Raw genomic sequence first — 25,732 nt, 5'->3', positions numbered from 1 at the left:
TGATTTATAGCATTTTTCATATGACTAGAAATGGCTTTAATTTCTTCATCTGGAAATTGTTCATATCCTTTGACCATTTATCAATTGGGAAATGGCTTGTATTCCCATGTATTTGAGTCAATTTCTGTATATTTTAGAAATGAGACCTTTATCAGAAACATTGAATGAAATTTTTTTCTCTAGATTCCTGTTTCCCTTCTAATCTTGGTTGCATTGGTTTTGTTTATGCAAAACTTTTTTAATTTAATGTAATCAAAATTATCCATTTTTGCATTTTCTAATGTTCTTTCTCTTTTTGGGCTATGAAAAATAGACTATCTGTTGTTCTCCTAATTTGCAGATAGTATCATTGCCTTTTATGGCTAAATCATGAACTCATTTCAACCTTTTCTTGGTATAGGGCATTAGATATTGATCAGTGCCTAATTTTTTCCATAATATTTTCCAGTTTTTCCAGCAATTTTTGTCAGATAGTGAATTCTTATCCGAGAAGCTGGAGGCTTTGAGTTTATCAGAAATTAGATTACTGTAGTCATTGACTATTGTGACTTGTGAACCTAACCTATCCACTTCTCTATTTCTTATCCAGTACCAAATGATTTTGATGATTGATGCTTTATAATGTAATTTTAGGTTTGGTATAGCTAGGTCACTTTCCTTTGCATTTTTTCATTAATTCTCTTGAAATTCTTTTGTTCTTCAAACTAAATTTTGTTATTTTTTCTTGCTCTATAAAATAATTTCTTGGCAGTTTGATTGATATGGCACTGAATAAGTAGCTTGATTTAGGTGGAATTATCATTTGTTATTATTATATTATATCAATATAATAATATTAGCTATATAATATATCTTATATTATATATTAATATATTATAATATAGTATATTATATTATAATATAATAATATATAATATTATTATATTATATCAATATAATAATATTAGCTCAGTCTACCTATGAGCAATTGGTATTCTTCCAATTGTTTAGATCTAACTTTATTTGTGTGAAAAGTATTTTATAATTGTGTTCATATAGTCCCTGGCTTTGTCTTGGCAGGTAGACTCCCACATATTTTATATTTTCTACAGCTATTTGGGATTTCTCTTTCTATCTCTTGCTGTTGGGTTTTGTTGGTAACATATAAAAATGCTAATGATTTGCACCACAATATTTCCTCCCTCCTCCCCACTGGGGCAGTTGGGGTTAAGTGACTTGCCCAAGTTCATATAGACCAGAATGCTTTTTAAGGAAGGATTTTAGATGTTTAAATTTTAGACTTTTCCTTTTTTTTTTTTTTTTTTGTATCCCTAGCAATTATCCCAGTACCTGGCATGTAATTAGTGCTTATTAAAATTTTAATGATTGATCAAGTGGCTTCTTAATTCTTCATTTTTTGCCATCAGATTGGTATTGTTGCATATTGGTGTTTACTGATATTTCTCCTGACAACTTTAATTTCAGCTTTTGATTTATCCAACCTGGCATTTCAACTTAATGTACTCTGCATATAAGTTAAATAATTAAGGTTACAATATAAAATCTTATAATACTTCTTTTCTACTATTAAACCAATTAGGTGTCCCATGGTCAATTCTAACTGTTTCTTTTTGACCTGCATATAAGTTCCTCAGGAGACAAGTAAGATGACCCAGAGGTCCCAAGTCTTTGAAGACTTGCTACATTTTGTTGTGGTCCACATTATGAATTATGGGTATAGTGAACACAGAGAAATTTAGAAAGACTTATATGAATTGTTGTATAGTGAAGTAAGCAGAACAAAAAAAAAGTATACATAATGACCCTACCTATGTAAATGGAAAGAACAAGAACAAAACAACTAAAAATAACTATAAAAATTATCATTTTGGCCTTCAAAATAGAAATGTGAAAAGATATCTCCCTTTTTATCCTTTGCAGAATGAGGGTAAGGGAAAGTCCATGAATATGGAACATTGCAAATAATGCCTGGTTCTAGGGACATGTGTTGGTTGTGTTTGCTGATTTTTTTCTTGTTATTTAAAAAATATTTGTTATGAAAAGAATACTTGAGGATGGTGGGCGATATTAAAACAAAAGATGATTTACAAATATTATGTAATTTTAGTCTCACAACAATCCTGAGAAGTAGTTGTTTTTACAGATGAGTATACTGAGACAATCATCATTTATGTGACTTGAATAGTCACACAATATAAATGTCTGAAGATAGATTTAAACTCAGATGTCCCTGATTCTAGATTCATCACTTTGTCTATTGTTCCACCTACTATTCCACTTTGTCTGTTATTCCACTATAATTGTTTGCTGTAATCTTCATTTTACTAAAGTTTGTGTCACCAAAATGCTCTCTCAACTTTTATGTGAAGGACAATAGGAATTTGTATGAAATATAATCTATGAGGAATTGAATTTAACAAAGTATGGGTGTATATGTTTATTTCAAAGTATTATAATAATTTTAAATATATTTCACTGAAAATAAGTATTTCATTTTCTACTTTTAGAACACAGATCTTGTCTTCAAGAGGAAGAGCTAAACTTATTTATTGATGTTGATTGTGTACATACAGAGGCAATTATGACTCCAATGCCTGAAGGTTTATCACAGCAACAAGTTAGTATATTTTGGATTATAAGAAAACTGAATATCACCAAATGTATTGTGAAGCAACGTTTGTTGTGTGACCTACTATTTTCAAAGCATTCTTTTATTATTTATTGTTCTTTATCCATAAAATATGTGCCCTTGTTGATAGGAGGGTTTGAGATCGGAAATGATATATCCAAGATTACGCAACTTGTGGATGTGATAGGCAGAATTAGAACTCAGATATACTAACTTAGAGACTGGTGTTCTAGGTTATATTGCCAATAGAGAGCATTGGATGGTTTTCTGGGGGGAGATTTTAATACTAATTTCTCTAATAATAATAATAGCTAATATTTGTATAGCTCTTTAAGATTTGCAAAATCATTTATATGTATGAATTAATTTGATCCTCATAACAAACTTTTGAGATTAGGTACAATTATTACCTCCGTTTTACACATGGGGAAAATGAGACACAGAGTGCCCCAGTTTACACTGGTATTAAGTATCTGAGGCAGGATTTTAATTCAGATTTTCCTTTGTCCAAGCTTGTGCTCTATAACTTTCCAAATGAGTAACATGGTAAAAAAATTATAAATGCAGGAGGTGGAAAATAAAGGCAACAGATGCTATCAAGAATATCTATTTGGTCAAATTAGATGCCAAAAGAAAGGAAAATATTAAAGATTAATGTTAAAAATTCTTGATGCCAAGGGATAAATTGGCAGATTTTAAAAGGGACTTTAAAGTCCCTTTTAAAATCTGTTTTGGACATAAGTATAAAAGGATAGGATTTAAAGATAGAGGACCAGGGTTCAAATCCCCTGACTATTTGCATGACTGAGTAAATTATTTTAGGCCTTAGTTCATCTCTTAAATATTGGACATGTCCTCCTTGGTCCCTTCATCTCTAAAAAAAATTATCTTTTGATCCAGGGAGATAGATCTAAAGAAGTGGGTAACTGTGTACAAGAGGAAACTAAGGAAGATTGCTAAGTCTATAATAGAACAGAGGGGGAAAAAGCCCTGAACTTGAACTTGATTCAGATAATTGCTGCCTTTGGTGCTAACTTAGCTGTGTAATCTTGGCCAAGTAACTTCTTCTTTCTGATCTGGTCTTGATGGGGATATCAGTTTTTAAACTACCTATTTCATCAAGGGACATTTCTAAGGAAAGCACTTTGTGTGAATCTTAATTCAAGAAATGGTTATTATTAGTTTTCAACTAATTGAAGCCTAAAAGAAGAACAATGATTTAGTTCAATTCAATAAACATTTAAATGCTTTCTAAGGCCCAGGAATTGCGTTAGGTGTCGAGAACTCAAAGAAAAAGTAAACAAGCAAAAACCAGAGTTTGTCACAAAGACTTAATATTTTGGTGGGAAGATATGTACCTAGAAAAGTAAATACAGACTGTTTATAAAATGATACAAAGTAATTTCAAGAGATAGAGAACATTTGGTGGTGGGAAATCAAGTGAGTTTTCCTATGTAAGAGGCAAGTGAGTTGTTTTTCCACGAAGTTAGAGATTCTGGTGATGAGTAGTGAGTACATTTCCAGCCCTATCCAAAGGTACATTGACAGTAGATGGAATTTCATGTACAGGAAACATTTGCTAGGCCAATCTCACTGGAATTGAATTTGCAGGAAATGGATTAATATCACACAAATTTGGAAAGGTACATGGTAGCTAAATTGTGGAAAACCCAAGAATTTCCAGGATGTAATTATCCAATGAACTTAATTAAACACAGATTGATCTATTAGAAAAAATGAAAAAACAAAACAAAATAACTTGAGAAATGAAGAATGGTAAGTTGGAGCCTTAGGAGGTTTGAGAGGGGACCAGAGGTAGTGCCATAGCCTGAAGGAGAGAATATTTAGCTGGTATGATTTCTGTCTTCAATTAGTGAAAGATTTGTTGTATAGAAAACAGATTAAACTTGTTCTTCCTGGCTCCAAAGGGAATTTTAAGAGTATAGTGTAAAATGAATCCACAAACATTCCTAACAGCCTTTTATGTGTCAGGTATTATGTTAGATATTAAACTATTTTATAGAAGTTAATTGAGAAATAGATTTAAATGGCAAAGAATCTCATGTTACAATTATTTTCTTCCCAGAATCAGTACATTAAATATAAGTATGTTGACTGACTATCCACATTTGAGTAATATCATAATATGAAGGTACAGCATTAAAAGAGACATGGTGACCAGGACTAGGCAACTCTATAAATAACATTTTACTAAAGGAAATGATAAATTGAATTACAGTTCAAATGTTTTAAGCTATATTTTAGAAAACACATTAGCAATTAATTAATGTGTTTTGGATAATTTTGGATAATATTCCAAGAAAGACAGCTAGGATACTGAAAGGCTTCAAATACAGTCTAGATGAAGATAGGTTGAAGGGACAGATTTTTAATTTGGAGAAGATAGTTAGGAAGTGGGGTAAATTACCCTACTTTTTTAAAGCATTGAATAGACTGTCATGTGGAAGAAGAATTGGATTTGTTCCACTTGGATCCAGAGTGGAAAGTTGTAAAACAAATTTATACTTGAAGTGAGGAAAAACTTGCTAACAATGATTATTGTTTAATCATTTCAATCATGTCCAATTCTACATGATTCCATTTAGGGTTTTCTTGGCAAAAATACTAGAGTGCTTGCCATTTTCCTCTTCAGCTCATTTTGCAGATGAGGAAGCCGAGTTAAATGACTTGTACAGATTACACAGGTCAGTTAAGTGTCTGAAGCTGGATTTGAACTCAGGTCATCCTTATTCTAAGCCCTGCTTTCTATTCATTCACCATCTAATTTTCCTAATAATTAGATCCCTTCAGAAGTAGAAATGGGTTTCCTTAGGAACAAGTTCCCCCTCATTTTTGAAGACTTTTTGAGGTCTTCGAATGAAGAGTGGATATCCCCTATATTTTAGTGGTGATTATTATTTAGATAGAGGATGAACATCTACAGATGACCTCTGAGGTTTCTTCAAGCTCTAAGAATCTATAAATGCTTATCATAAATCAGTTTCCCCCTCCTTATCCCACCCTCAAACATGTACTATTTTAAATGCATGAGAAGACTGGATTAGTTAAGGCAAGAAAACTCCTGATAATCTTTTGTGTAATAATTAATCTTCTGATAAGTTCTGATAAGGAAAACAATTATTCTCTAATTACTCTTAAAAATATGGGAATTTTTTTCCCCCAAAAGTTTATTGCTTATGCTTCTTTTATCCACTAGGTGGTAGTGTAAGATGCTTAAATATTCTGAGTCCAAGTTGCCTGAGAGATAAAGAGACTCAGGAAATGATTTGAGTTTAACTGTATATTATTCATTCTGTTGTATTATTTAAAATCAGTATGCCACTTGTAGACAAAAAATTTATGTGAAGAAATATTTCCCTTGCCTTTACAAAAGTGCTATATATTATCAGTTATATAGAATGGACTTCATCCATCCAATATAGCTTTAGCTTGAATTTAGAAAATATCCATATGGAGAAGAAACCATACCCCAAGAAAATTTTTAAATGAAAATTACAAGTTTAAAAAATACATTTTCACTATTACAGTTATAATATAATATGAAATATTTGCCCAACTCAAATAATGCTTGTTATTATACATTTAATGTGATTTAAGTGTACAGTTATTGCTGTTTATTTCATTCATTTTTCCTTGTCTCCAACATATTAATCCCTCTCTCAGGATAAAAGAAAAGATTTTTACAAAGCAAGTGAAAAAGAGTATGAAATTCAAGTCAGTAGAGCTGAGTATAAGTTTTGGCTTAATGAGAGCTTTGTCACCATTTTGTGTGGTGTGATCTGTCAAAAATGCTAAACCTCAGTTTCTTCAGCTATAAAATAGAGATAATTATGCATTGAGCTCTCCCTAGAATTATTGTTGAAGAAAATTCTTTATGAGAATTAATTCTTGTTATTGTTATAATTGTTCTTATTATTTTGTGTGTGAGAGAAACTCTAAATTAGATTTTCTTTTATTAATGATGCAATCTGCACTGTTCCATGCATATGGTAGCTACACAGGAAATACTTTTGACTGAATTATTTTTTTGGTGATGCTATAATAAAATGTATCTTTTTCAAGAAGAGTTTTTGTCTTGAAAATGTCATGATTAGCATGACAAAATATATTGAATATATTTATTATCAAATTAATTAAATTATTTAATAGTAAATAAAAATATATTAAAGACTGATATATGCCAAGCATTGAGCTTAGGACTAGGGATATAAATATAAGTCATTCAATTCCCATTCTCAAGGAGTTTATATTCCATTTGAGGGAGATACCACAAATAGGGAGTGGTTTGAGGGAAGGGAGTTTTGGTCTGAGGAATAGAAGGAATGGTGAGTGGGGCTATAAATCAGTCTATCATTACATTCTTTTAGTATAGAGAATCTGAATTCCAATCCTGATTCTGATGCATACTATCTATGTGAGCTTGGCTAAGTCAATTAATTTCTCTAAGTCTCAATTTCCTCAACTGTAAAATAAGGGAACTGTATTAGTCCTTATCCAGTGACTATTGTTCTTAGACTAAAAAGTAAAAAGCTGGAGCATAGAGGATAATGGTAGAATTTGCTGTGGCAGGATGCTAGCAAATTGTCATGGGTAGATAAATATCGAAGTTAATTAAAAAGGACTTAGAAATAGGGTGTTTGCTGAATTTGCACTCTCCCATCAACATCAGAGCTCAGTCTCCAAGTGAAAATCCAAAGCTGAAAAGACTAACTTCCATTCGAGGTGGGGAAGGGGGATTGGAAAGAGGGAGGAAAAAGACAATTTTCTACGTGCTCATCTAGAAGCTGAGAAAGAAGAAAAGTGGTTGGTGAGATGTCTGGGTTAGATGTATATATGTATATACAGGTGTGTTTTATATATATGTTATATAGATATATATTTCACAATTGATACATATGTCTTGATTCTGTAATATGTGTCACTCTATAATGATTGAAATGATTAATTCTTTGTCTTTCTGGAAAGCAAAAGTATATAAAAAAAACTTTATGAGGATCCTGTCATTTTTCTATATTATGAAAATACTGTTAGCCATCTGCAAAGTTGAAATGCAAATTACTTCCTGCTACATGTATGACATTTGCAGTTGGAACAATTTTCTCTAATAATATTTTCAAATCTTCTACAGGTTGTGAGAAGATATATTTTGGGTTCAGTTGTTGATAGTGAAAAAAACTATATGGATGCTCTTAAAAGGATTATGGAGGTATCTAAATGTCATTATTGTATTTTTAAATAAATTACTGTAGTTTATTAAATTAATCAAACTCAAAAACATATGTTTTACATATTTATAAGCATTACCCATCAAGGAATTTGTGTGATTTATCTTTTTTTTTTTTTCATTCTAGCAATATGAAAAGCCACTTTCAGAGATGGAACCAAAAGTTTTGAGTGAAAGGAAACTTAAAATGGTATTTTATCGCATTAAAGAAATTCTTCAGTGTCATTCTATGTTCCAGATTGCTTTGGCCAGTCGAGTATCAGAATGGGATTCCATTGAAATGATTGGAGATGTCTTTGTTGCTTCGGTAATGATAGTAGCACATCCATATAGTCTCATTCCTCCTTTGGCTGCATTCTTTTGATTGTCTAAATATTGTGTTTGTGCTGCTGATCTCGGGAACAATTAACCTGATGAACATAACAGGAAAGGAAAATATTTGCCTCTTCATATATGCAATTGATATGACTGTAGTGTTATTTCAGGCTCAAATAGAAATTCACAAGCAAAGCATAGATTAATATTGAGAATAAAGAAGATATATTTTATCAAATAAAAAATATCAGGAGAAAAGTTGTTTAAGTGGTTAGTGTATTATCCCATAATAAACAACTGAAGTTTTATAATGGTTCAGTATCATTTTAAACTGTCCTAATGTTATTTAATGAACTTTATTTTGAGGTTTCCTTTATCCAGACTTGTGATTTCATTGGTAAAAAGAATCCCCAGTATATCTCCTTTGGGTAATGCTATGTGGGAATTCTTATGAAATTTAGAGACTTAGAAGACTGTGACACTGAAAGGTTAAAGTAATTTGCCCATAATGTGTCAAAGGCAGAACTTGAATCCCATTCTTCCTGACTCCAAAGCTTGTATTTCTCCTCTCTGTTTTTAATATGGACTATTTTTAAAAATGTGAGAATTCCATAGATTCTCATATTAGGTGGGGTCTTCTTGATATAAAGTTCAGTCAAAAGATATTTACACAGTGCTTTTTCCACAGATAATCAGGTTTTTACTTCACCTTCTATCCTCTTCAACCTCAATTGAATAATTATCCACTTCAACTTTACATTATTCTCTTCTCTTATCCCTCTCCTGACACATCCTAACTTGCCCTATATATACACTCTTTTTTCCCCCCAACCCTCAGTCTTGGATTATTTCCACTATAATCCTCCTTTGCTCCTTTTAGAGCCACTGAACAAATCTGGAAGAAGTCTCACAACTGTGCTGACTGGTGCATTAGAAATTTATGCACTCCAGTTTCAACTGGGCTCTCACTGAAGAAACACAAGCTTTTTATTCTTCCCTAATTGATTTTCTATCCTCCTCCCCACAGAAACTATTCTAGTCCTTTTCTTCCTTAAATCTCCATACTTTCTTCTCTTTCTTCTTTCTATGAGATTACCTCTTTAAGGAAAATACTGAGGACATTCAATATGCTCCCTCTTCTCCTGTTCTCTTTGTCACAAACCTTCAGTTATATCTTCTACTCTCTCTTCTCCCAGTTTGACAAAAAGCTTGTGCTCCTTGCTGTGACCAATATCTTTACATATGCACTTGCACCCAGTCTATACTTTCTTCTTCAGCAGATTGCATTCTCAATTATCACTTCCCATTCTCTTTCAAATTATTAAAGTCCCTACCACTTTGTACCTTTTTTATTTCTTCTCAACATGGGCAAGTTGTTTCTAGCCTTTAAAAAAATCTTCATTAGACTCTACAATTCTTTTAAGCTAACATTCTTTATCTCTCCCTTTCTCAGGCAAACTCTTTGAAAAAGTTGTCTATAATCAATACCTCTACTTCTCCTTCTCTTATTACTCAGCTCCATATAACCTAGCTCTATCCTATATCACCACTCAACTGAAACTGTACTTTCCAAAGTTACTAATGACCTCTTAATTTGCAAATCTATTGGTCTTTTCTCAGTCCCTAATTTTTTTTATTTCATTCATTTATTTATCTTTTATTTGTTTGTTTATTCATTCATTCATTTATTCATTTATCTATCCATCCATCCATTCATTTAGTTGTTTGTTTGCTTGTTTATTTATCTGCTGCATTCGACACTACTGACCACTTTTTTTTATCCAATATTCTCTCTTTGTTTTTTGGGGTTGCTTTTTTCTCCTGGTTTGCCTCTTAGATGCAAACACCTTTTCCCCCCACCCCCAGAACTGCTTTTTTTCTTTCCTGGTTCATTATCCTCATTGATCATCCTAACTATAAATCATTCCTCAAGGTTCTGTTCTGGGTTTTTTAATTTTCTACTATATTCATTTCACCTCTATATTATTGATAATCTTGATAATCTTCTTATTTTTCATGGGCCTAACTATAATCTCTAAACAAATGATACCTATCTCTATATCTTCAGTCTCAACATCTCCCCCAAGCTTTAGTCTTAGGTTACCATCTATCTACTGAACATTTTCTTATTTCTGTTGAAGGCATAAGCCTTCTATTGTCTTATATAATATTGTCAGTATTCTGGACTCCTTACTTTCTCTCACCCTTATAAATTCAATCATTTTCTGTTTTTATCTTCACAATATTTTCTGAATATAATTTCAACCATACCTTTATTGTATTGTATTGTATTTCTTTAGTTCAAATCTTCTTCACCTCATATCCAGATTACATATTCCTAATTGATATTCCTGCCTCAGGTCTCTCACTACTCCATTTATTTCTACATGCTACTGAAAAACATTTTTTAATTATGTTTTTAATACTTTTTAATGCGCATTTTATTTTTATATCAACATCATCTCCAACAATTCCTCCTTTCCTCCATAGAGCGTTTTTTCCTAGCAAATAAGTACAATCAAGTAAAATAGAGTAATCTTTAGGTTATTCCTGAAAATGAGTACCTTATTCCAAACCTACAGTTCACCACCTCTGTATGGAGAGGCAAGAGTATGTCTCACCACCAAACTTCAGTGGTATTCATTGGTTACTTTATTAATTAGAACCTTTGATTATTGTTTTCTTTTATATTTGTACATTATTATCTTTTATCTATTTATTTCACTCTGAATCAGTTCATATGTTCCCCCAAAAGTCTCTGAATTTTTCAAATTCATTATTTTCTGTGAAGCAATAATATTCCATAATATTCATGATAATATGATCTTGTCACTATAATTTGTTCAACTATTTCCCAGTTGATGGAATGCTTACCTTTCTCTAGTTCTTTGCTCTACCAAAAAATAAAGATTTAGATGTTCTGTTACAAAGAATGGGTCTTTTTCTTCTATCTTTGATCTTCTTCTTAGTCAAAGGCTATGATTAATTTAGTAACTTTTTTTAGCATAATTCCAAATTCAGCCAGTCTTAAGAAAACCAAAGGGAAATCCAATATAACAAACAGGAGCTGTGAAGCTTTTTATTTTTTTTTTAAACATTCTAGAAATTTAAAGGATACTCTTGAACTATAGACTTTCATTCTAAGATGAAATATATAGATTTTTGGCTTTGTATATTTATATATTGCTGAATATTGTAAATTTATTTATATTTTAGTTTTCCAAATCCATGGTGCTGGATGCTTACAGTGAATATGTGAATAATTTTAGTACAGCTGTGGGAATTCTCAAGAAAACATGTGCTACCAAACCAGCTTTTTTGGATTTTTTGAAGGTATTTTTTTCATATTACATTGATTTCATATTTTATTTCAACACTCTCTGTTTAAAATAGAAATGGCTGAAGGATGTAAAATAGCAGAATTCTATGTATGTGATCATTATTTAATGTCTTCATGTATATAATATTATTTGCTATAAATATGTAGATACTAGCAACAAATTAGAGAAATTTAACTGATTCTAGAATTTAAGATATTTTAGGAAAATATTTTAAATTATATAAAATCCATGTTATTGAAATATGTTTGAAGTTTATTGGCTATATGACCCCTAGGAAAACTTCTTAGTGTCCTAGATAATTCTTTCAGACTGTAAATTGTCATAAAGTTTCCAATCTGCATTGGCATTAGAAATTTGTTCATCAGGAGTTCTCCAGTGAATGCATCAGACAAACTACAATAAAAATCAACTTTGTGCTATAGTCATATAGCTGGGTGGTGTAGTGGATAGGGCACTGTCCCTAAGTTCAGACTTCAGAGACATAATAGGTCAAGTCTGTCAATGTGGGCAAATCACTTAAACTTTGCCTAAATTTTCTCATCTATAAAATAGGAATAATATAGGAATATCTACCTTCCAGAGTTATTGTGAAGATAACATAACATGTGTAAGATGCATTGCAAATCTTAAAGTGCTTTATAAATGTTAACTCTTATAATTATATAAAAATAAAGAAGTAAAAAATGGAATTAGATATGTTGTGGCGACATTTAAAAAAAAAGGTTTCTCGTGCTCTTCTAAAACATCATGATAGGAATAAGAAAGAACATGTTCTGAGTTGTCAGAATGGCCTCTTTTGGGGTCACTTCTAAAAGCAAAGGACTAAAAGTCAAACCCCCTGAGTATATTGAGCTACTTCCAGGGGAGGCATTTGTTTTTCTTTTTCCTTTGATGTGTAGTGGAGATAACTGAGGACCTTACTTTGTGACTGTCTGTCTTTGAAGTCATGAAGAATGTTTTACTGACTTTTCTCCTCCTCCTGCCCCTTTTAAAGGCCTAATGAATATTGACACATGCTATTTAATCAGCTGGCAGTGCTTTCCCCCTAGGCCTAAAATGCATATTAGTTAGTATGATAAAAAATTGGATATGAAAGCTTGCTGCATGTTTGGATAAAATTAAATTTCCTTTTCATATACTATGTTAGCCATCTATAGAAACTTGACATCAACCTAATTTTCACTGGGATTAGGAGTATAGTGAATAAAGTGCTGGGCTTGGAGTCACAAAGTTGTTGGGTTCCTATCCCATCTAAGATAGAGGTGACATAAAGAGAAACTGGTCTGTTTCCAAAAGAAATCCTATAAAAATGAAACCTTGAATTCCTGTTGCTCAGAGCTCTTTTCCATTTCCATCAAGTCCATATCCTCTAATTCATGGTTACTTGAATGATACCATCTTCCTCTACCCCTCCCCATCCTCTTCCTCTGCCTGCCTTCATCACTGTATGCCTCTGTTCCCACACAATCTGCCTTTTTATCTTTTCACTTTTCACCACTTTTTGTGCTTTTATGGGCCTTTTGCTCTCATACATATTCTCAGTGTTTAATTAAAGTGTATTGCTGCCCCATTTCCCTCTCCCAATTGTGGTCTTTTTCAGTGAGTATCCAAAGAATGAGGAATACTTCCCCTAATTTCATAATTTCATGAATTAATTATTAATTCAACAGTCTGGTGGCAAAATTTGGATTTGAAGTCAGGTTTTCTCTTTTTAATCTAGCATTTTTTTTTTTCAATTGAGTATGCTTACCCCAAAAGCATACTTGCCTTACTTAGGCAAAACATTTCTCCCTCCTCTCCATTACCAGCAATGTAGAATAGGAGAAAAAAAAAACTTGGGGTGTGGAATTACTAGATCTTGAATTTTAATCCTAGTTCTGCTGCATAACTACCCATGTGATCATGGAAATGAGAGGATTGAACTACATTTTCAAAGTTATTTCCACTTTAAATCTATGATCTTCTCAAAAGGATGATTTGTGAGATACTTTAAAAGGGTATGTTCAGTTTAATTTAATAATGTTTAGATAATATGAAAAATAACTTTTGTTGCTATAACACTTCAAGGCTTACAAAGTATTCCCTTCACAATATTTATGACATAGGTATATTCTTCTCATTGGAAAGTTTGATAGAGATTAAAATGATTTTTAAAAAAGAATTTGTGACAACAGTAGAGATTCTAGGAGGCCCTTTATTATGTAAAAATAGATTGGAAAATGGTTATAGTCTGTTAAGCATAATACAAGGCAGGTTATGAGGCTGATGAGATAATCCTTTGACTGCTTTGAAAAATTCTCCCATTACACCCCAAAAAAGTTTTATTACAGAAATGTTGGTAAACATTTTCTATTATAAAATCTATTATTGCATTAAAATACAACAGCTAAGTCTATCAATGAGTTTCTTCCTCAACCATTTTAGTTTTGTCCTGTGTAGAAAGCTATTGGAATTAGAAAAATTGCTCTCTCAAATCAAATGTCAAGCAGTTTTACAATGAAAATAAACAGTCTAACCTTCTTCTTACAGCAATGCCAAGAATCAAGTCCTGATCGAATTACCCTCTATGGTTTGATGATGAAGCCAATACAACGCTTCCCACAGTTTATTCTTCTCCTCCAGGTAAAGGGCATGATATGAGTTTGATTAGTTAGTCCAATTATTCCATTTTCCCATAATGTATTTTAAAATGTCTTTTAATCTTCCAAAATAATGAACTCTCTTCTCTAATCCCTTTAGATAGGGGATGCTGTTGTTCCTATTTAATTGTGGATATAATTTAGTACTAGACTGAAAAGACTTGAATTCTTTTAGTACATAATAGGAATCTTTATGTGATTATATTAATGCTAGAATTTTTACTCTGTGATCTTTCTTCCCCATGATTTAAAGTGCATATGTTTTATTTGTATAGAGTTATTGTATGTTGTCTTCCTGTTTATAAGCTTCTTCAGGCAGAGACTATTTTTGTCTTTCTTTGTATCTCCATGACTTAGCATTGTACCCAAGACATAATTGACATTTAAGTGTTTGTTAACTTGAGATGATTGAAACTGTATCTAAAGAAGATTAATATAGCACTGGTATTGCATGAGTAGGAGGAGAACAGTAGAGAACAAGGTCCTAAAAACCCAAAGAGAAAAGAGGGTGGTCATCAGTCTGAAATGAAGCAGAAAAACCAGGCGCGTGAAGTATCATGGAAACTGAAGGAGGAACTGATGAGTAATGTCAAATGCTGTGAACAGGTCAAGGAACTTGAGGACTGAGGAAAAATCATTAGATTGGTTAAAGAGTCTGTTACTGTACTTTTGAGAGAACAGTTTTCCATTATGTGTGGGAAGTACTGAAGCCAGTTTGAAAGGAGTTAGGAAATAAGAAGGATTGTGAGGAAATGAGTTTGGTTAATGCAGACAATTATCAAAATTTTGGTGAGAGAGGAGAAATTGAGTGAATTGGAGAGAGAAAAAGAGAAAAATACAGACACAGACAGAGAGAGATAGAGACAGAAACAAAGACCAACAGAGACAGACAGAAACACACAGAACAAGCATTAATGAGAGTGTAGATTTTAGAGAAATGTTTTTAAACAACAGGTAAGGGAAAAATCTAAACATCTGTATAGTTAGAAAAGAAGGAATCAGGAGAGATTGGAATTGTAAGAAAGAGGGAATAATTAATATATAAACTGAGAAATTTTGTTGAAATCAAATTAACTACAAGTTGATGAGAAATTTAAAGTATTTTACTAGGAAAACATTTCTTTAAACATGGGTTAACATATTGTATGTTTTGCTATGTGTAAAAGAAGTGTGGCAGAGGATCTATTATGTATGAGCATCTAGCACATAAGCACTTTTAAATCACCTGAAAAGACCATGAAACAAAACCGAGAGGAGACAATTTACCTTTTTAAAACAAATGAGCATAATTATTGAATATTATTCCTGGTTTTCTACCCTGGTGGTTTAGATTTATGCTATGGCCTAATTCTCTTTTGTTATTATTCTCCAATTTCAATCATCTACTCATTTTAATTAAACCAAATGGACATTGGATAGGTTTTCTGCTTATTAAATTTGATTAGACATTAATTAGTTGAATCAGCCTTAGGCCTAAATTGGTATTTGGGAAACACTGACAAGAAGTCTGTCTCGGTTTTGTTTTGTTTTTTTTTACATCTCCCATAATTTTCTACAGTATTCTTTCACTTACCTTTCCCAGAGAGCCATATCATAAAACAAATAGCTTTTTTTTTAGAGGAGGGAAAAATTATTATAGCAAATTAGCATATTTTAAAAGTCCAAAAAATGTGCAATGTACACCACTTTGGACCTCTTCCTTCCATGAAAGTGTATGTAGGTTGGGAATGTCCTCTCATATCTCTTCATTCGAATTATGTGCAATTTAGTAATTTTGCTATATTCACTTTGATTTCTTGGTGCATGATTGTTCTTTCTATTATGTTATTGCAGTGATTATTTTATATTGTTGTCATGGATATGCTTATTTCACTGTCTATCAGTTCATATGGATCTTTCCATGCTTCTTTGAATTCATTAATTCATCATTGATTATAGTACAGTAATATTCCATGACACTTTTGTACTATAATGTACTTAGCTATTCCTCAGTCAGTGTCTACTTTGCATCCATACAAATTTTTGCTATCATAAAAAATGCTGCTGTGAATATTTTGGTACATGTTTTGACTTTTTCTTACTAATGATTTCCTTAGGATATTAGTCCAGCAATGAAGTCTCTGAGTCAGAGGATATGGATATTTTCATCACTTTACTTGACTAATTCCAAATTAGTTTCCAGAATGTCTAAATCATTTCATAGATCCATCAACATTGCATTATCACCATGCTTATCATCCCATAATCAATCCAGTGTTGACTTGTTATTTTTTCATCACCTTTTACAATTTGCAAATTTGAAGTAAAACCTCAAGGTTGTTTTGACTTGCATCTCTCTTATTGTTAGTATTTGAAGCATTATTTCATGTAGTTATTAATACTTTGCAACACTTTTGAGAATTATTTATTAATTTCTTGGCCATTTATCTATTGGAGCATAGCTATTAATCATATATATATATATACACATATGGTATATATGTATATATACATATTTATAAATTGCTTGTATATCTTATATACTAACCTTATCAAAGAAATTTGATGCTCCTTTGATGAATACTTTTATCTGTTCCTAGGATCATAGATTTAGAACAAGAAAAGACCTCAAATGTCATCTAGTTTATTTCCACTATTTTTCAGATGGCCCCCAATCCTAAAGCCAGGACTCTTTTTTTACTGAGTCACTTTGACTAGCATATTATTTTGAGATAATTCTATTTCATCTCAGTTTATATGACAATTTTACTTATTTAAGAACTCAGTACCACTGCTTATTCAAGGAAGCAAATGTACAACATAAAGTAAACTGGAACTAAAATTCTTTTCCATTCCTACAATGGTGAAGTCTCTGTCTATCTCTCTGTATCTGTCTCTATCTATCTATCTATCTATCTAAATCAATTATCCCCAACTCTCTTAATGAAACATTGCAAAACAAAAAGTGATAAATTTGAAGTCTTAGAGAGATCTGCTTTCATTTTCTACCTTTAATACTATCTATATGAGTCTAGCAAATCACTTCACACTTCTGAGCCTCACTTTCTTGAAATGTTTTGTAAACATCAAAGCAGGAATTTTTTTTTTCCTGAGGCAATTGGGGTTAAGTGATTTTCCCAAAGTCACAGTCACAGGCCAATGCACCATCTAGCTGCTCCCAAAGCAAAAATTCTCAAACTTTTCTGTGATCCCTTTGATGAAACTTATGGAGTCCTTCTCAGATGACCATTTTTTGTTTATATTCATAATTAAAAAGTAAAAATGAAGATGTAATTTTTCCTACCTAAGTTTTCAGACACCCCCAAAAATTATTTGGCAGGGAGGTACTGTCTATGGCAGTGGTTCTCAAACTTTTGTTTTCAGTATCTTTATCCTATTAAAAATTATTGAGGATCGCTCCAAAGCATTTTTGTTTATCTGGATTATATTTATAGACATTTACCATATTGGAAATAAAAACTATTTTTGAATTTGTAGACCCTCTAAAAGGGTTTCAGAGATCCCCAGGATTCTCTACACCATACTTTGAGAACCACTGGTCTATGGATTCCAGGTTAAGAAATTGAGCTGGTAGCTTTTCATCACAGTGGAAGACTTGGAAGTCAGATACACCCTCTGAAACTTACATATAGTAAAAGGCTATTTAAAAATCAGTTATTTGAAATAGAGCAAATATTTATGTAAAGTGTAAAAGTATTTGTGGGTCATTATATACAAAAGCTGTAACTGTGTCTGTGCGTCCCCAGATAAATCATTGGAAAACAGGAATAGGACATCATTACATTTGGTGCTAGAGAGAAGGCCACTAATTATAACATGGTCTCAGTGGAGGAAAGTTAGTGCTTGGGTTTTATAAACAATATTCTGGTGAGCAAAACTTCAGAAAGGAATTTGTTTCAAAGATTGCATAATGCCATCTAAGATTCTTACTTCTTATTCACTACATAAAATCCATTGCCAGGCCTGTATTTGTAGCTTTTCCCATTTGGTGGGACCTGCCAGACCTTTTGCTCCTCTGGCATAGCCTTCCATAACCCAGGCTCACTTATGTTCCATAATGAGCCTTCAGGGGATGGCTTTAAGCAGAAAATCAGTATTCATTTTATTATAAAAGACTAGCTATTTTTTCTATCAATGATGCCATTGCATGAGCCATTGTTTCTTTTCCAAAAAGGCTGCTTGCATGTTCAGCCAAATAGTGATTCACTGGAGACAAATCTTGTTCCCAAGGTGCTTGATTTAGTTTTCACTTGAAGCAATTAATGTCATTTCCTTCTTTCTCAGGAGTCGTGAATAACGCAGTTGTGGGGGATGAGAAGTTTCTGGAGGATAGCAGCCTACTTCTCTTTCTTTGTCAAGTCATCATACTTTTCTCTCTTGCTTTTATTTTTTTTCCCCTAAAGGACATGTTGAAGAACACCACAAAAGGACATCCTGATAGGCTACCCCTGCAGATGGCACTTACAGAGCTTGAAACATTAGCAGAGAAGCTCAATGAAAGGAAAAGAGATGCAGATCAGCGATGTGAAATCAAGCAGATAGCAAAAGCTATAAATGAAAGATACCTGAACAAGGTTGAACAATTTTTTTAACTATATCCTAATACTTTTGCTTTCTCTTATGTATCTATGTACTATAACTTTCTTAGAAAGTTTTCACTAATATTTTAAAAGTCCCCATATTCTTTTTTTTTTCAAAATACAGTCTGAAATAACAGCTCAAAGCACTTGGTAATTTTTTAAACTGACCTTTATCATATTTACCAAATTCTGGAAGAGTGATATACTTTCTTTTTTTGGGAGCAGTTCCTAGATTTAGGGACTTTTATCTTTTAAAGAAAAAAAAAGTTTTACTTTAAAGTAAACCAATTTTCTTGAATGTTTGCTGAACTTCCTGAAGGACCTACTTGGTCAGTACATACCTGGCAATTTTCATAGTTTCTTTGTTTTGAATTATTGAAAATTATAAGGAATTTTTTAAAAAGTGGCATTCTATCTTTGCCCTAGGTGTATGAGTTCTTTCTTGGCCTGTAGTTCTTTGTACTGTCTTAACCCCTCTCCCCCACAAATTTTACATTATGTCATGACAGATTGAGATCCTTTTGCTCTTTACAGATCACCATCATTCTCTAATTTTCTATTGATTTTATCATAATATTTTCTTTTTTTATATTATAGCTTTTTATTTAATATGTATGAATATTTTTTCAGCATTGACGATTGAAAAACCTTTCGTTCCAACTTTTCCTCTCCTTCCTCCTACTCCTTCCCCAGATGTCAGGTTGACCAATACACGTGAAATATGTTGAAGTATAAGTTAAATACAATATATGTATACATATCATAATATTTTTCAATATCCACATAATATAAAGAGAAAATAGTAATAAAATTCTTTAAATATGTACTTGTCATTTAAAAACTTTTTTATAAGTGGCAAATACTGCAGAATTTATTTTGTTTGCAACACTGGGGTGAATGCCATAAGGAAGGCAATGAGCTAAGAATACCTCATGACATAATGTAGCTACTATTTTTATTTGTGACAGTCTTGTTATTTCCATTGCCATGTCTAGACAATGAGAGGACTTAGGTTCAGATCATTGCATGATCTTACTCAAATCATACAACCCCTGATCTTGATTATTACTCTGTAAGATAAGAGAAGTTGGGTAGATGATCTCTTAGGTGTCTTCATACTCCAAATCCTATAATCTAGTTATTTTTAAATGGGCATTTTTACTATGCTAATTTTGACTGGACAACATAGGATTATAGATTTAGGACTAAATCAATTACTACAAGCCTTTACAAATGAGAAATCTGAGGCTCAGGGACAATATGACTTACCTGTGGTCATACAGGAAATCAGTATGTCTGTTTCTCCAAAAAATGCGACTGTGGGTGTAAAAGCTCATAGTCCACCAGAAATCTAAATAGACTTCAGTTTGCTAATGTTTCTTCACACTTTCCTTTCCCAAATCCAAAAAAAAAAATAGCCTTAAACTTCAGAACCTTGTGATCAACTCATATTTAACACCCAGATACCTTAATATTTTATACTACATGCTTACCATTAGACAAATAGAGGAAGGGGTTATTTTATATATCAAAGTGATTTGGGAAAGAAGAAATATATAGTGGAGCATGAAACTGGTTTTACAGTCAGAAAATCTAGGTATAGATCTGTATTCTGACACTTAGTAAAGGAATTTTGTAATAGAAAAGTCACTTAACTTCTCTGAGATTCAGTTTCCTCATCTGTAAAATCATAGCCTCTTTTAACTCTCAAACTATATTCCTGTGAATAGGTTGTGTTTATGTTTTAAATTTTAATGTAAAAGATGAAGAAGGAAAGTTCTTGTACTCTGTAGATTACATAGACAATTTCTAGGTCATTTCACTAAAGTGAATGACTTGCTTCGGCATAGACAAAACCCATAAATCTTGCACAACAATTAAAAAATTGTTTTTATGTAATATGTAATAGCAACATGTAATATAAACTAATAATGTAAATAGGGACTTTGAACTCTATAATGAATGAAATATTTATTTAGTTAATTAAATAAAGTGATGGGTTAAGTGGTAAGTAAAAATAAGTGAATTATTTCTGTTCTCAAATTTCTGTCACTTTGGAAATTTGCTTTTTAAAGTAAAGTTCATATGCATGGCTATGAAAATGCCTGTTTTGGTAATGAACAATTTATTTTAATATTTTATTATTAATTATATAATTATGATATATAACTAATAATATATTATTAAAATTAATGGTAATAATAATAAAATTACCCAATTGCAAATAAATGCATGGGGCATAAATTTGTGAGCAACTAGGTCAGTGTGACTGTTCTTTAAATCCTTTGAGAAGGATATACAACATTAACAACAATATGAAACAACAATATCTGCTCTAATGTTTGGATGTGTTTTTGCCATTAAGTTAATTGTAATGAATTATTTATTGTTATTATTACATTTTTGATATTCTGAAAATTTAGCTTCTCAGCAGTGGAAATAGATACCTCATTCGTTCTGATGACATGGTAGAAACTGTTTACAATGACAGAGGAGAGATTGTCAAGACCAAAGAACGTCGACTCTTCATGTTGAACGATGTGTTGATGTGTGCTACTGTTAGTGCCCGGTAAGTACAGGTTTGATTGATCACATTGGTTTATTTGAAATTATTCTGTAATATACTTTTTGCATAATTAGGATAGAAATTGGGTTCCATAGATAAGAGATCGAGCTAACTTCCTTTACTAAGTTAGGTCAGCCCCTTCTTTCTCTATAACTTGCTTAGAACATTGAGAGATTAAGTTACTTGCTGAAGGTGACCTAACCAGTATGTACCAAAAACAAGATGTGAATTTAGGACTCCTTCACTCTCGCTACTATTCACTGAATCATCCTTTTCTTTTTGCTTAATTGGAAAATTTTGATAATTCTCTCATTTTAGATACAAAATGTTAGTTTTGGAGGGATATGCTTAGAGAGCACCCAATTTAACTCTTTTATTTTACAAATGGGGAAACCGAGGCTCAGAGAGAGAAAGTTATGTCTCCATTGTCAAAGCTAATAAATGAAACAGCTAGGACTACAATCCTGCTTTTCTGACTTCATTCCCATATTCTTTTCATTCCATTCTGCCTCTGATATTCTTTGGATTTTTGGCAAAACATTATATTCTATTCAACTTATGTTATAATTTCCCCCTTTATACTCTCCACTCCAAACTAAATTAATTTATCTTTGTCCTCTGAACATGGCAACATACCTTCCCACATCTGTAGCTTTCTTCATACTCATCTCATTCTTGGAATGACCTCCCCTGACATGTTATATGTTTCCTTGCTACCCTATTATGCAAAACTGTATTAAAGGCCACAACATTTTCATCAGCCTTCCCTGGACCTCTCATCAAGTTTCCAAGTTCCTATTGACTCATGATGGGTTTTGTTTTTGTTTTTTTGTTTTGTTTTGTTTTGGGTATTTTTATATCTCTCTAATGAAAAAGAATAATGGATTTGAAACCAGAGGGTCTCGGATCTACTTCTTAGTTTTGATATAACTTGGAGCAATCCATTTTTCCTCTTTGATCCTTGGTTTGCCTATCTCTGAATTGGGTTTAAGTAAATTATCTTTAAGGCCCCTTATTCCTTATGACCTTAATTTGTATTTGCCATGAACCATTATGTTTTACAGTTACTCATGTAAGTAGATTATAACATGTTTAAAGCCAGGCACATCTCATCTAGATATTTTATTCTCTCTAGTACCAAACAAAATGTCATAAACACCGTAGGAACTTAAAATATTTTTAAATGATTAAACATTATTATGACATATATTAATTACTCTTTTGTGGATTCAGTCTAAATTATTCCTAGTAAAAAAGTAGGTAGCTTGAACGATTCATTAACACTTTTAGGGTCTTTTAATGTTTAACACCCACTATGTGATTACCATTTTTGAAATGTGCACATGGAGTACTTCAGAGTTGGGAAATTGGATTTTGTTCTTTTTATAACCCTTGTAAATCCCATTGCAGTTGTTCTTCTTGGTCATTGCCCAACTTCTGTCACTCCAGCTGCTTGCTCTACTCAATAAACTCTATATACATATGTTACTCTTGTATAATTACATTGGATATGTTAATATTACATGTTGAAGGTAGATAAACAAAAAAATGGATGAGATATTTTTATTTTTTTAAGTTCTTCCTTAAAATGTCTTTTGTTTTATGTATCATAGTAAATTTGATATTTATTTTATTCTAACTTGGACAATTGGGTGATTTTACAAGCTTTAGAAATAGCTACACAATCTAGCATGTGTAGTAAAATTGAATCTAATAGAGTCACTATAACTACTATATTCCATTTTATCTTTTTTATCCAGATTTTTTGGGATAATTGTCAAGTATCTTCTTCACTTATTTCACTACTCTTATTCTTGCTATATTTTTATTTACTGATTTTACACAAACTTCTCAACTATTAATATAGAGACATGTTCTTTTTAGTTCGTCATAGTTTTGTCAAGTACTTACTATGGATATGACATTATTCTTGACACCAGGGACACAAAGATAGATAGAACATAGTCTTTGTTCTCAAGGAGCTTAATATCCAGTGAAGGAAAGGACCAATAGACAAACTGGGGCAAAAAATGCAAAAAAGAAGTTTGGCCAAAGTTTAGCACTTGATGATCACTTGAAGTGATCACTTCATCTGAAGATACACAGTTGTCTAGGAAAATTTCATTCAGCATTCAGAAAGGTTATATCTGAGAGAGATCATTATTATTTTAAAAAAATATTCAGTTACTACGCAACTTTTATTTCCTAACTAGATCCCAATTCACTGTGGGTATAGGAGTATGAGGTGAAGAGAGATGGGGGAGAAAAACATGAATATTGCTTTAAAGATATCCCCAAATCTAAACACAAGGAATGGGAAAGGCATGACTACTGTATCCCAGACAGTGGACAATGGCCAGTGGCCAGGAGAGGACAAGGCAGGAAGACAAAAGTGCAAAGAGACTTGATCCCCAACTGAGTTCCTAATACTGATCCTGGCTCAGAGGATCCCATTAGGCATAGGCATGCATGGAATATTTAGATGAGGGCAAATAATCAGGTAACCACCCCCATGTTTATAGATTTTTTTCTTCTCTTTGTTCATATATGTGTGTACATGCACACACATATGCATGTATGGTACCTACACACACGTGTATTATGCACATATGCATACACATATTGTACACACATATATAGTTATACATACATAATGTGTGTACATGCGCACATAATGTGTGTACAAGTAGCCATTTACTTGTAACATTTCCTTTAAAAATTTTAAATTTTAAATTTTCCTTGTTCTTGATAATACATTGATCTATGAGTATAACTAGGCTCATATATACGTATGTATATGTGTAACATGCATTGCATACTGTATTCAATACATGCCCTACATATGTTGGATGTTACATATAATAACATTATATGATAATTTTTTTGAATTCTGAAGATCTCTTCATATAGGGAAAATAATGATTATGAACCACTTTTCTCTGTTGGGGATATATCTGAACCTATCAGCTACGTCCTTATAAGGACTTTAGAAGTTTACTTAAGATTTTAGAGGTGGAATGGATCACTGGAGGTCATCTAAATTTAATTTTCATTTTACAGATGAAGAAACTAAAATTCCTAGAGATTTAGATTTGCCCAAATAATAGATAGTAAATAGCACCCTCTAATTCTACATTTGGTACTTTTTCTTCTATTATGCTACTCTGCTTTTCTCAATCCTAAAATAAAGTTGCTTTAGAAAACCAGTTTTTAGATGAATAGCCTTTTTTTTTTTTAAAGAAAAAAGTCCAATTTGAAATTGTAAAATTTTATCAAGAAATTCTTGCCAGTATTTCCCTCTCATTATAAAATATGTTCAATTTTAGTTCTATGAAGAATAATTGCATTTTAGTGCTCATAGGACCTTTAGAGCCAAAATCCCTTTTTACAGATGAAGTACACAAAAAGTAGTAAATTACAGAACCAGGATTTGAATCTAGAATTTAGGATGATTCTAAATTTATGAAGTTGGATAATAAATGGAAGAATGGTAGAATATTCAGTAGAAATAGAGATATTTAGAGAAAGGTTGATTTCGAGAGGAAAGATGTTCAGATTCACTTTGGATTTTCTGAATTTGATGAGATTCTCAGGTAGAGATATTGATGTAATTCATGATGTAGGACTAGAGATCAGAAAAGAGATTAGGATATTAAATTAGACATCCATTTGGGTAATTGACTGAATGATAGTGAAATGAAGTCACCAAGGAAGAGATTAGCAGTAGAAGTGGTTCGAGGATAGAAATTCACTCAAGATTAGGGATTAGGAGATAATAATTCAACAAAATTGATTGTAGAATGGTTAAATTAGTAGAAAGTAAAAAGAACAGGCTCTAGAATGCCAAGAAGGAGGTGGGGGAAAGGGATGCTGGTGGAGGGAGACTATGCAGGATCAGTGAGAAATTAATAGTTCAAAAAGGTTTAGAAAAGTCAAGTATAAGGATTGAGAAAAGGCCAATAGATTTAGAAGTTAAGGTATTATGCGTTAACCCTTGAGAGAACATTTTCAATAAAGTATTATGGAAAACGGACTTTATAAACCTGCTGCTGCTGCTGATAATAATAATAATAATAGAATAAGCATTTGAAGGAATTGAAAGAATTAGAAAATATTTGATCATAATAAAAAAAAGAAAAATACACATTCAATCCTGGAATACAAATATTCCTGGGAGTTCTTTTCCCAGAACCATGCATGGTATTTGTTGGATGGAGCATTCAGACAGTTGTTATTCAAAATTACATTTGGAGCCAAGTGTTGCCTTTCTAATTATTCATGTTTATGGTCAGTCTAATTTCAGGAAAAAAGAGAAGACTAAAAGCTCAAATGTACCCACATTGTTGATGTGTAGCCTCACTCTGACCCCAGATATACTTATGATCAGTTTTTTTTTTTTTTTTAGGAAAGTCAATCA

At 32.0% G+C, this 25,732-nt stretch overlaps 1 protein-coding gene across 3 annotated transcripts in view; it reads left to right on the top strand.

Moving 5' to 3' along the window:
* The window catches only part of ARHGEF10 (Rho guanine nucleotide exchange factor 10), a 215,807-nt gene that overhangs the window by 103,803 nt on the left and 86,272 nt on the right, over window positions 1–25,732 (top strand). For all 3 annotated transcript variants that reach the window (XM_023494669.2, XM_012539906.3, XM_023494668.2), the window contains 7 exons: window positions 2,508–2,617; window positions 7,779–7,856; window positions 8,002–8,181; window positions 11,406–11,522; window positions 14,060–14,152; window positions 18,573–18,743; window positions 21,173–21,318. In XM_023494669.2, coding sequence (XP_023350437.1) covers window positions 2,508–2,617; window positions 7,779–7,856; window positions 8,002–8,181; window positions 11,406–11,522; window positions 14,060–14,152; window positions 18,573–18,743; window positions 21,173–21,318 — 895 coding nt within the window. The remainder of the gene's footprint in view (window positions 1–2,507; window positions 2,618–7,778; window positions 7,857–8,001; window positions 8,182–11,405; window positions 11,523–14,059; window positions 14,153–18,572; window positions 18,744–21,172; window positions 21,319–25,732) is intronic.

The sequence above is a fragment of the Sarcophilus harrisii genome, chromosome 2, assembly GCF_902635505.1.
Source record: "Sarcophilus harrisii chromosome 2, mSarHar1.11, whole genome shotgun sequence".
In the NCBI taxonomy this organism is placed as follows: domain Eukaryota; kingdom Metazoa; phylum Chordata; class Mammalia; order Dasyuromorphia; family Dasyuridae; genus Sarcophilus; species Sarcophilus harrisii.
The sequence above is the reverse complement of the archived record's forward strand: the minus strand, read 5'-3'. Positions and strand labels throughout refer to the sequence as shown.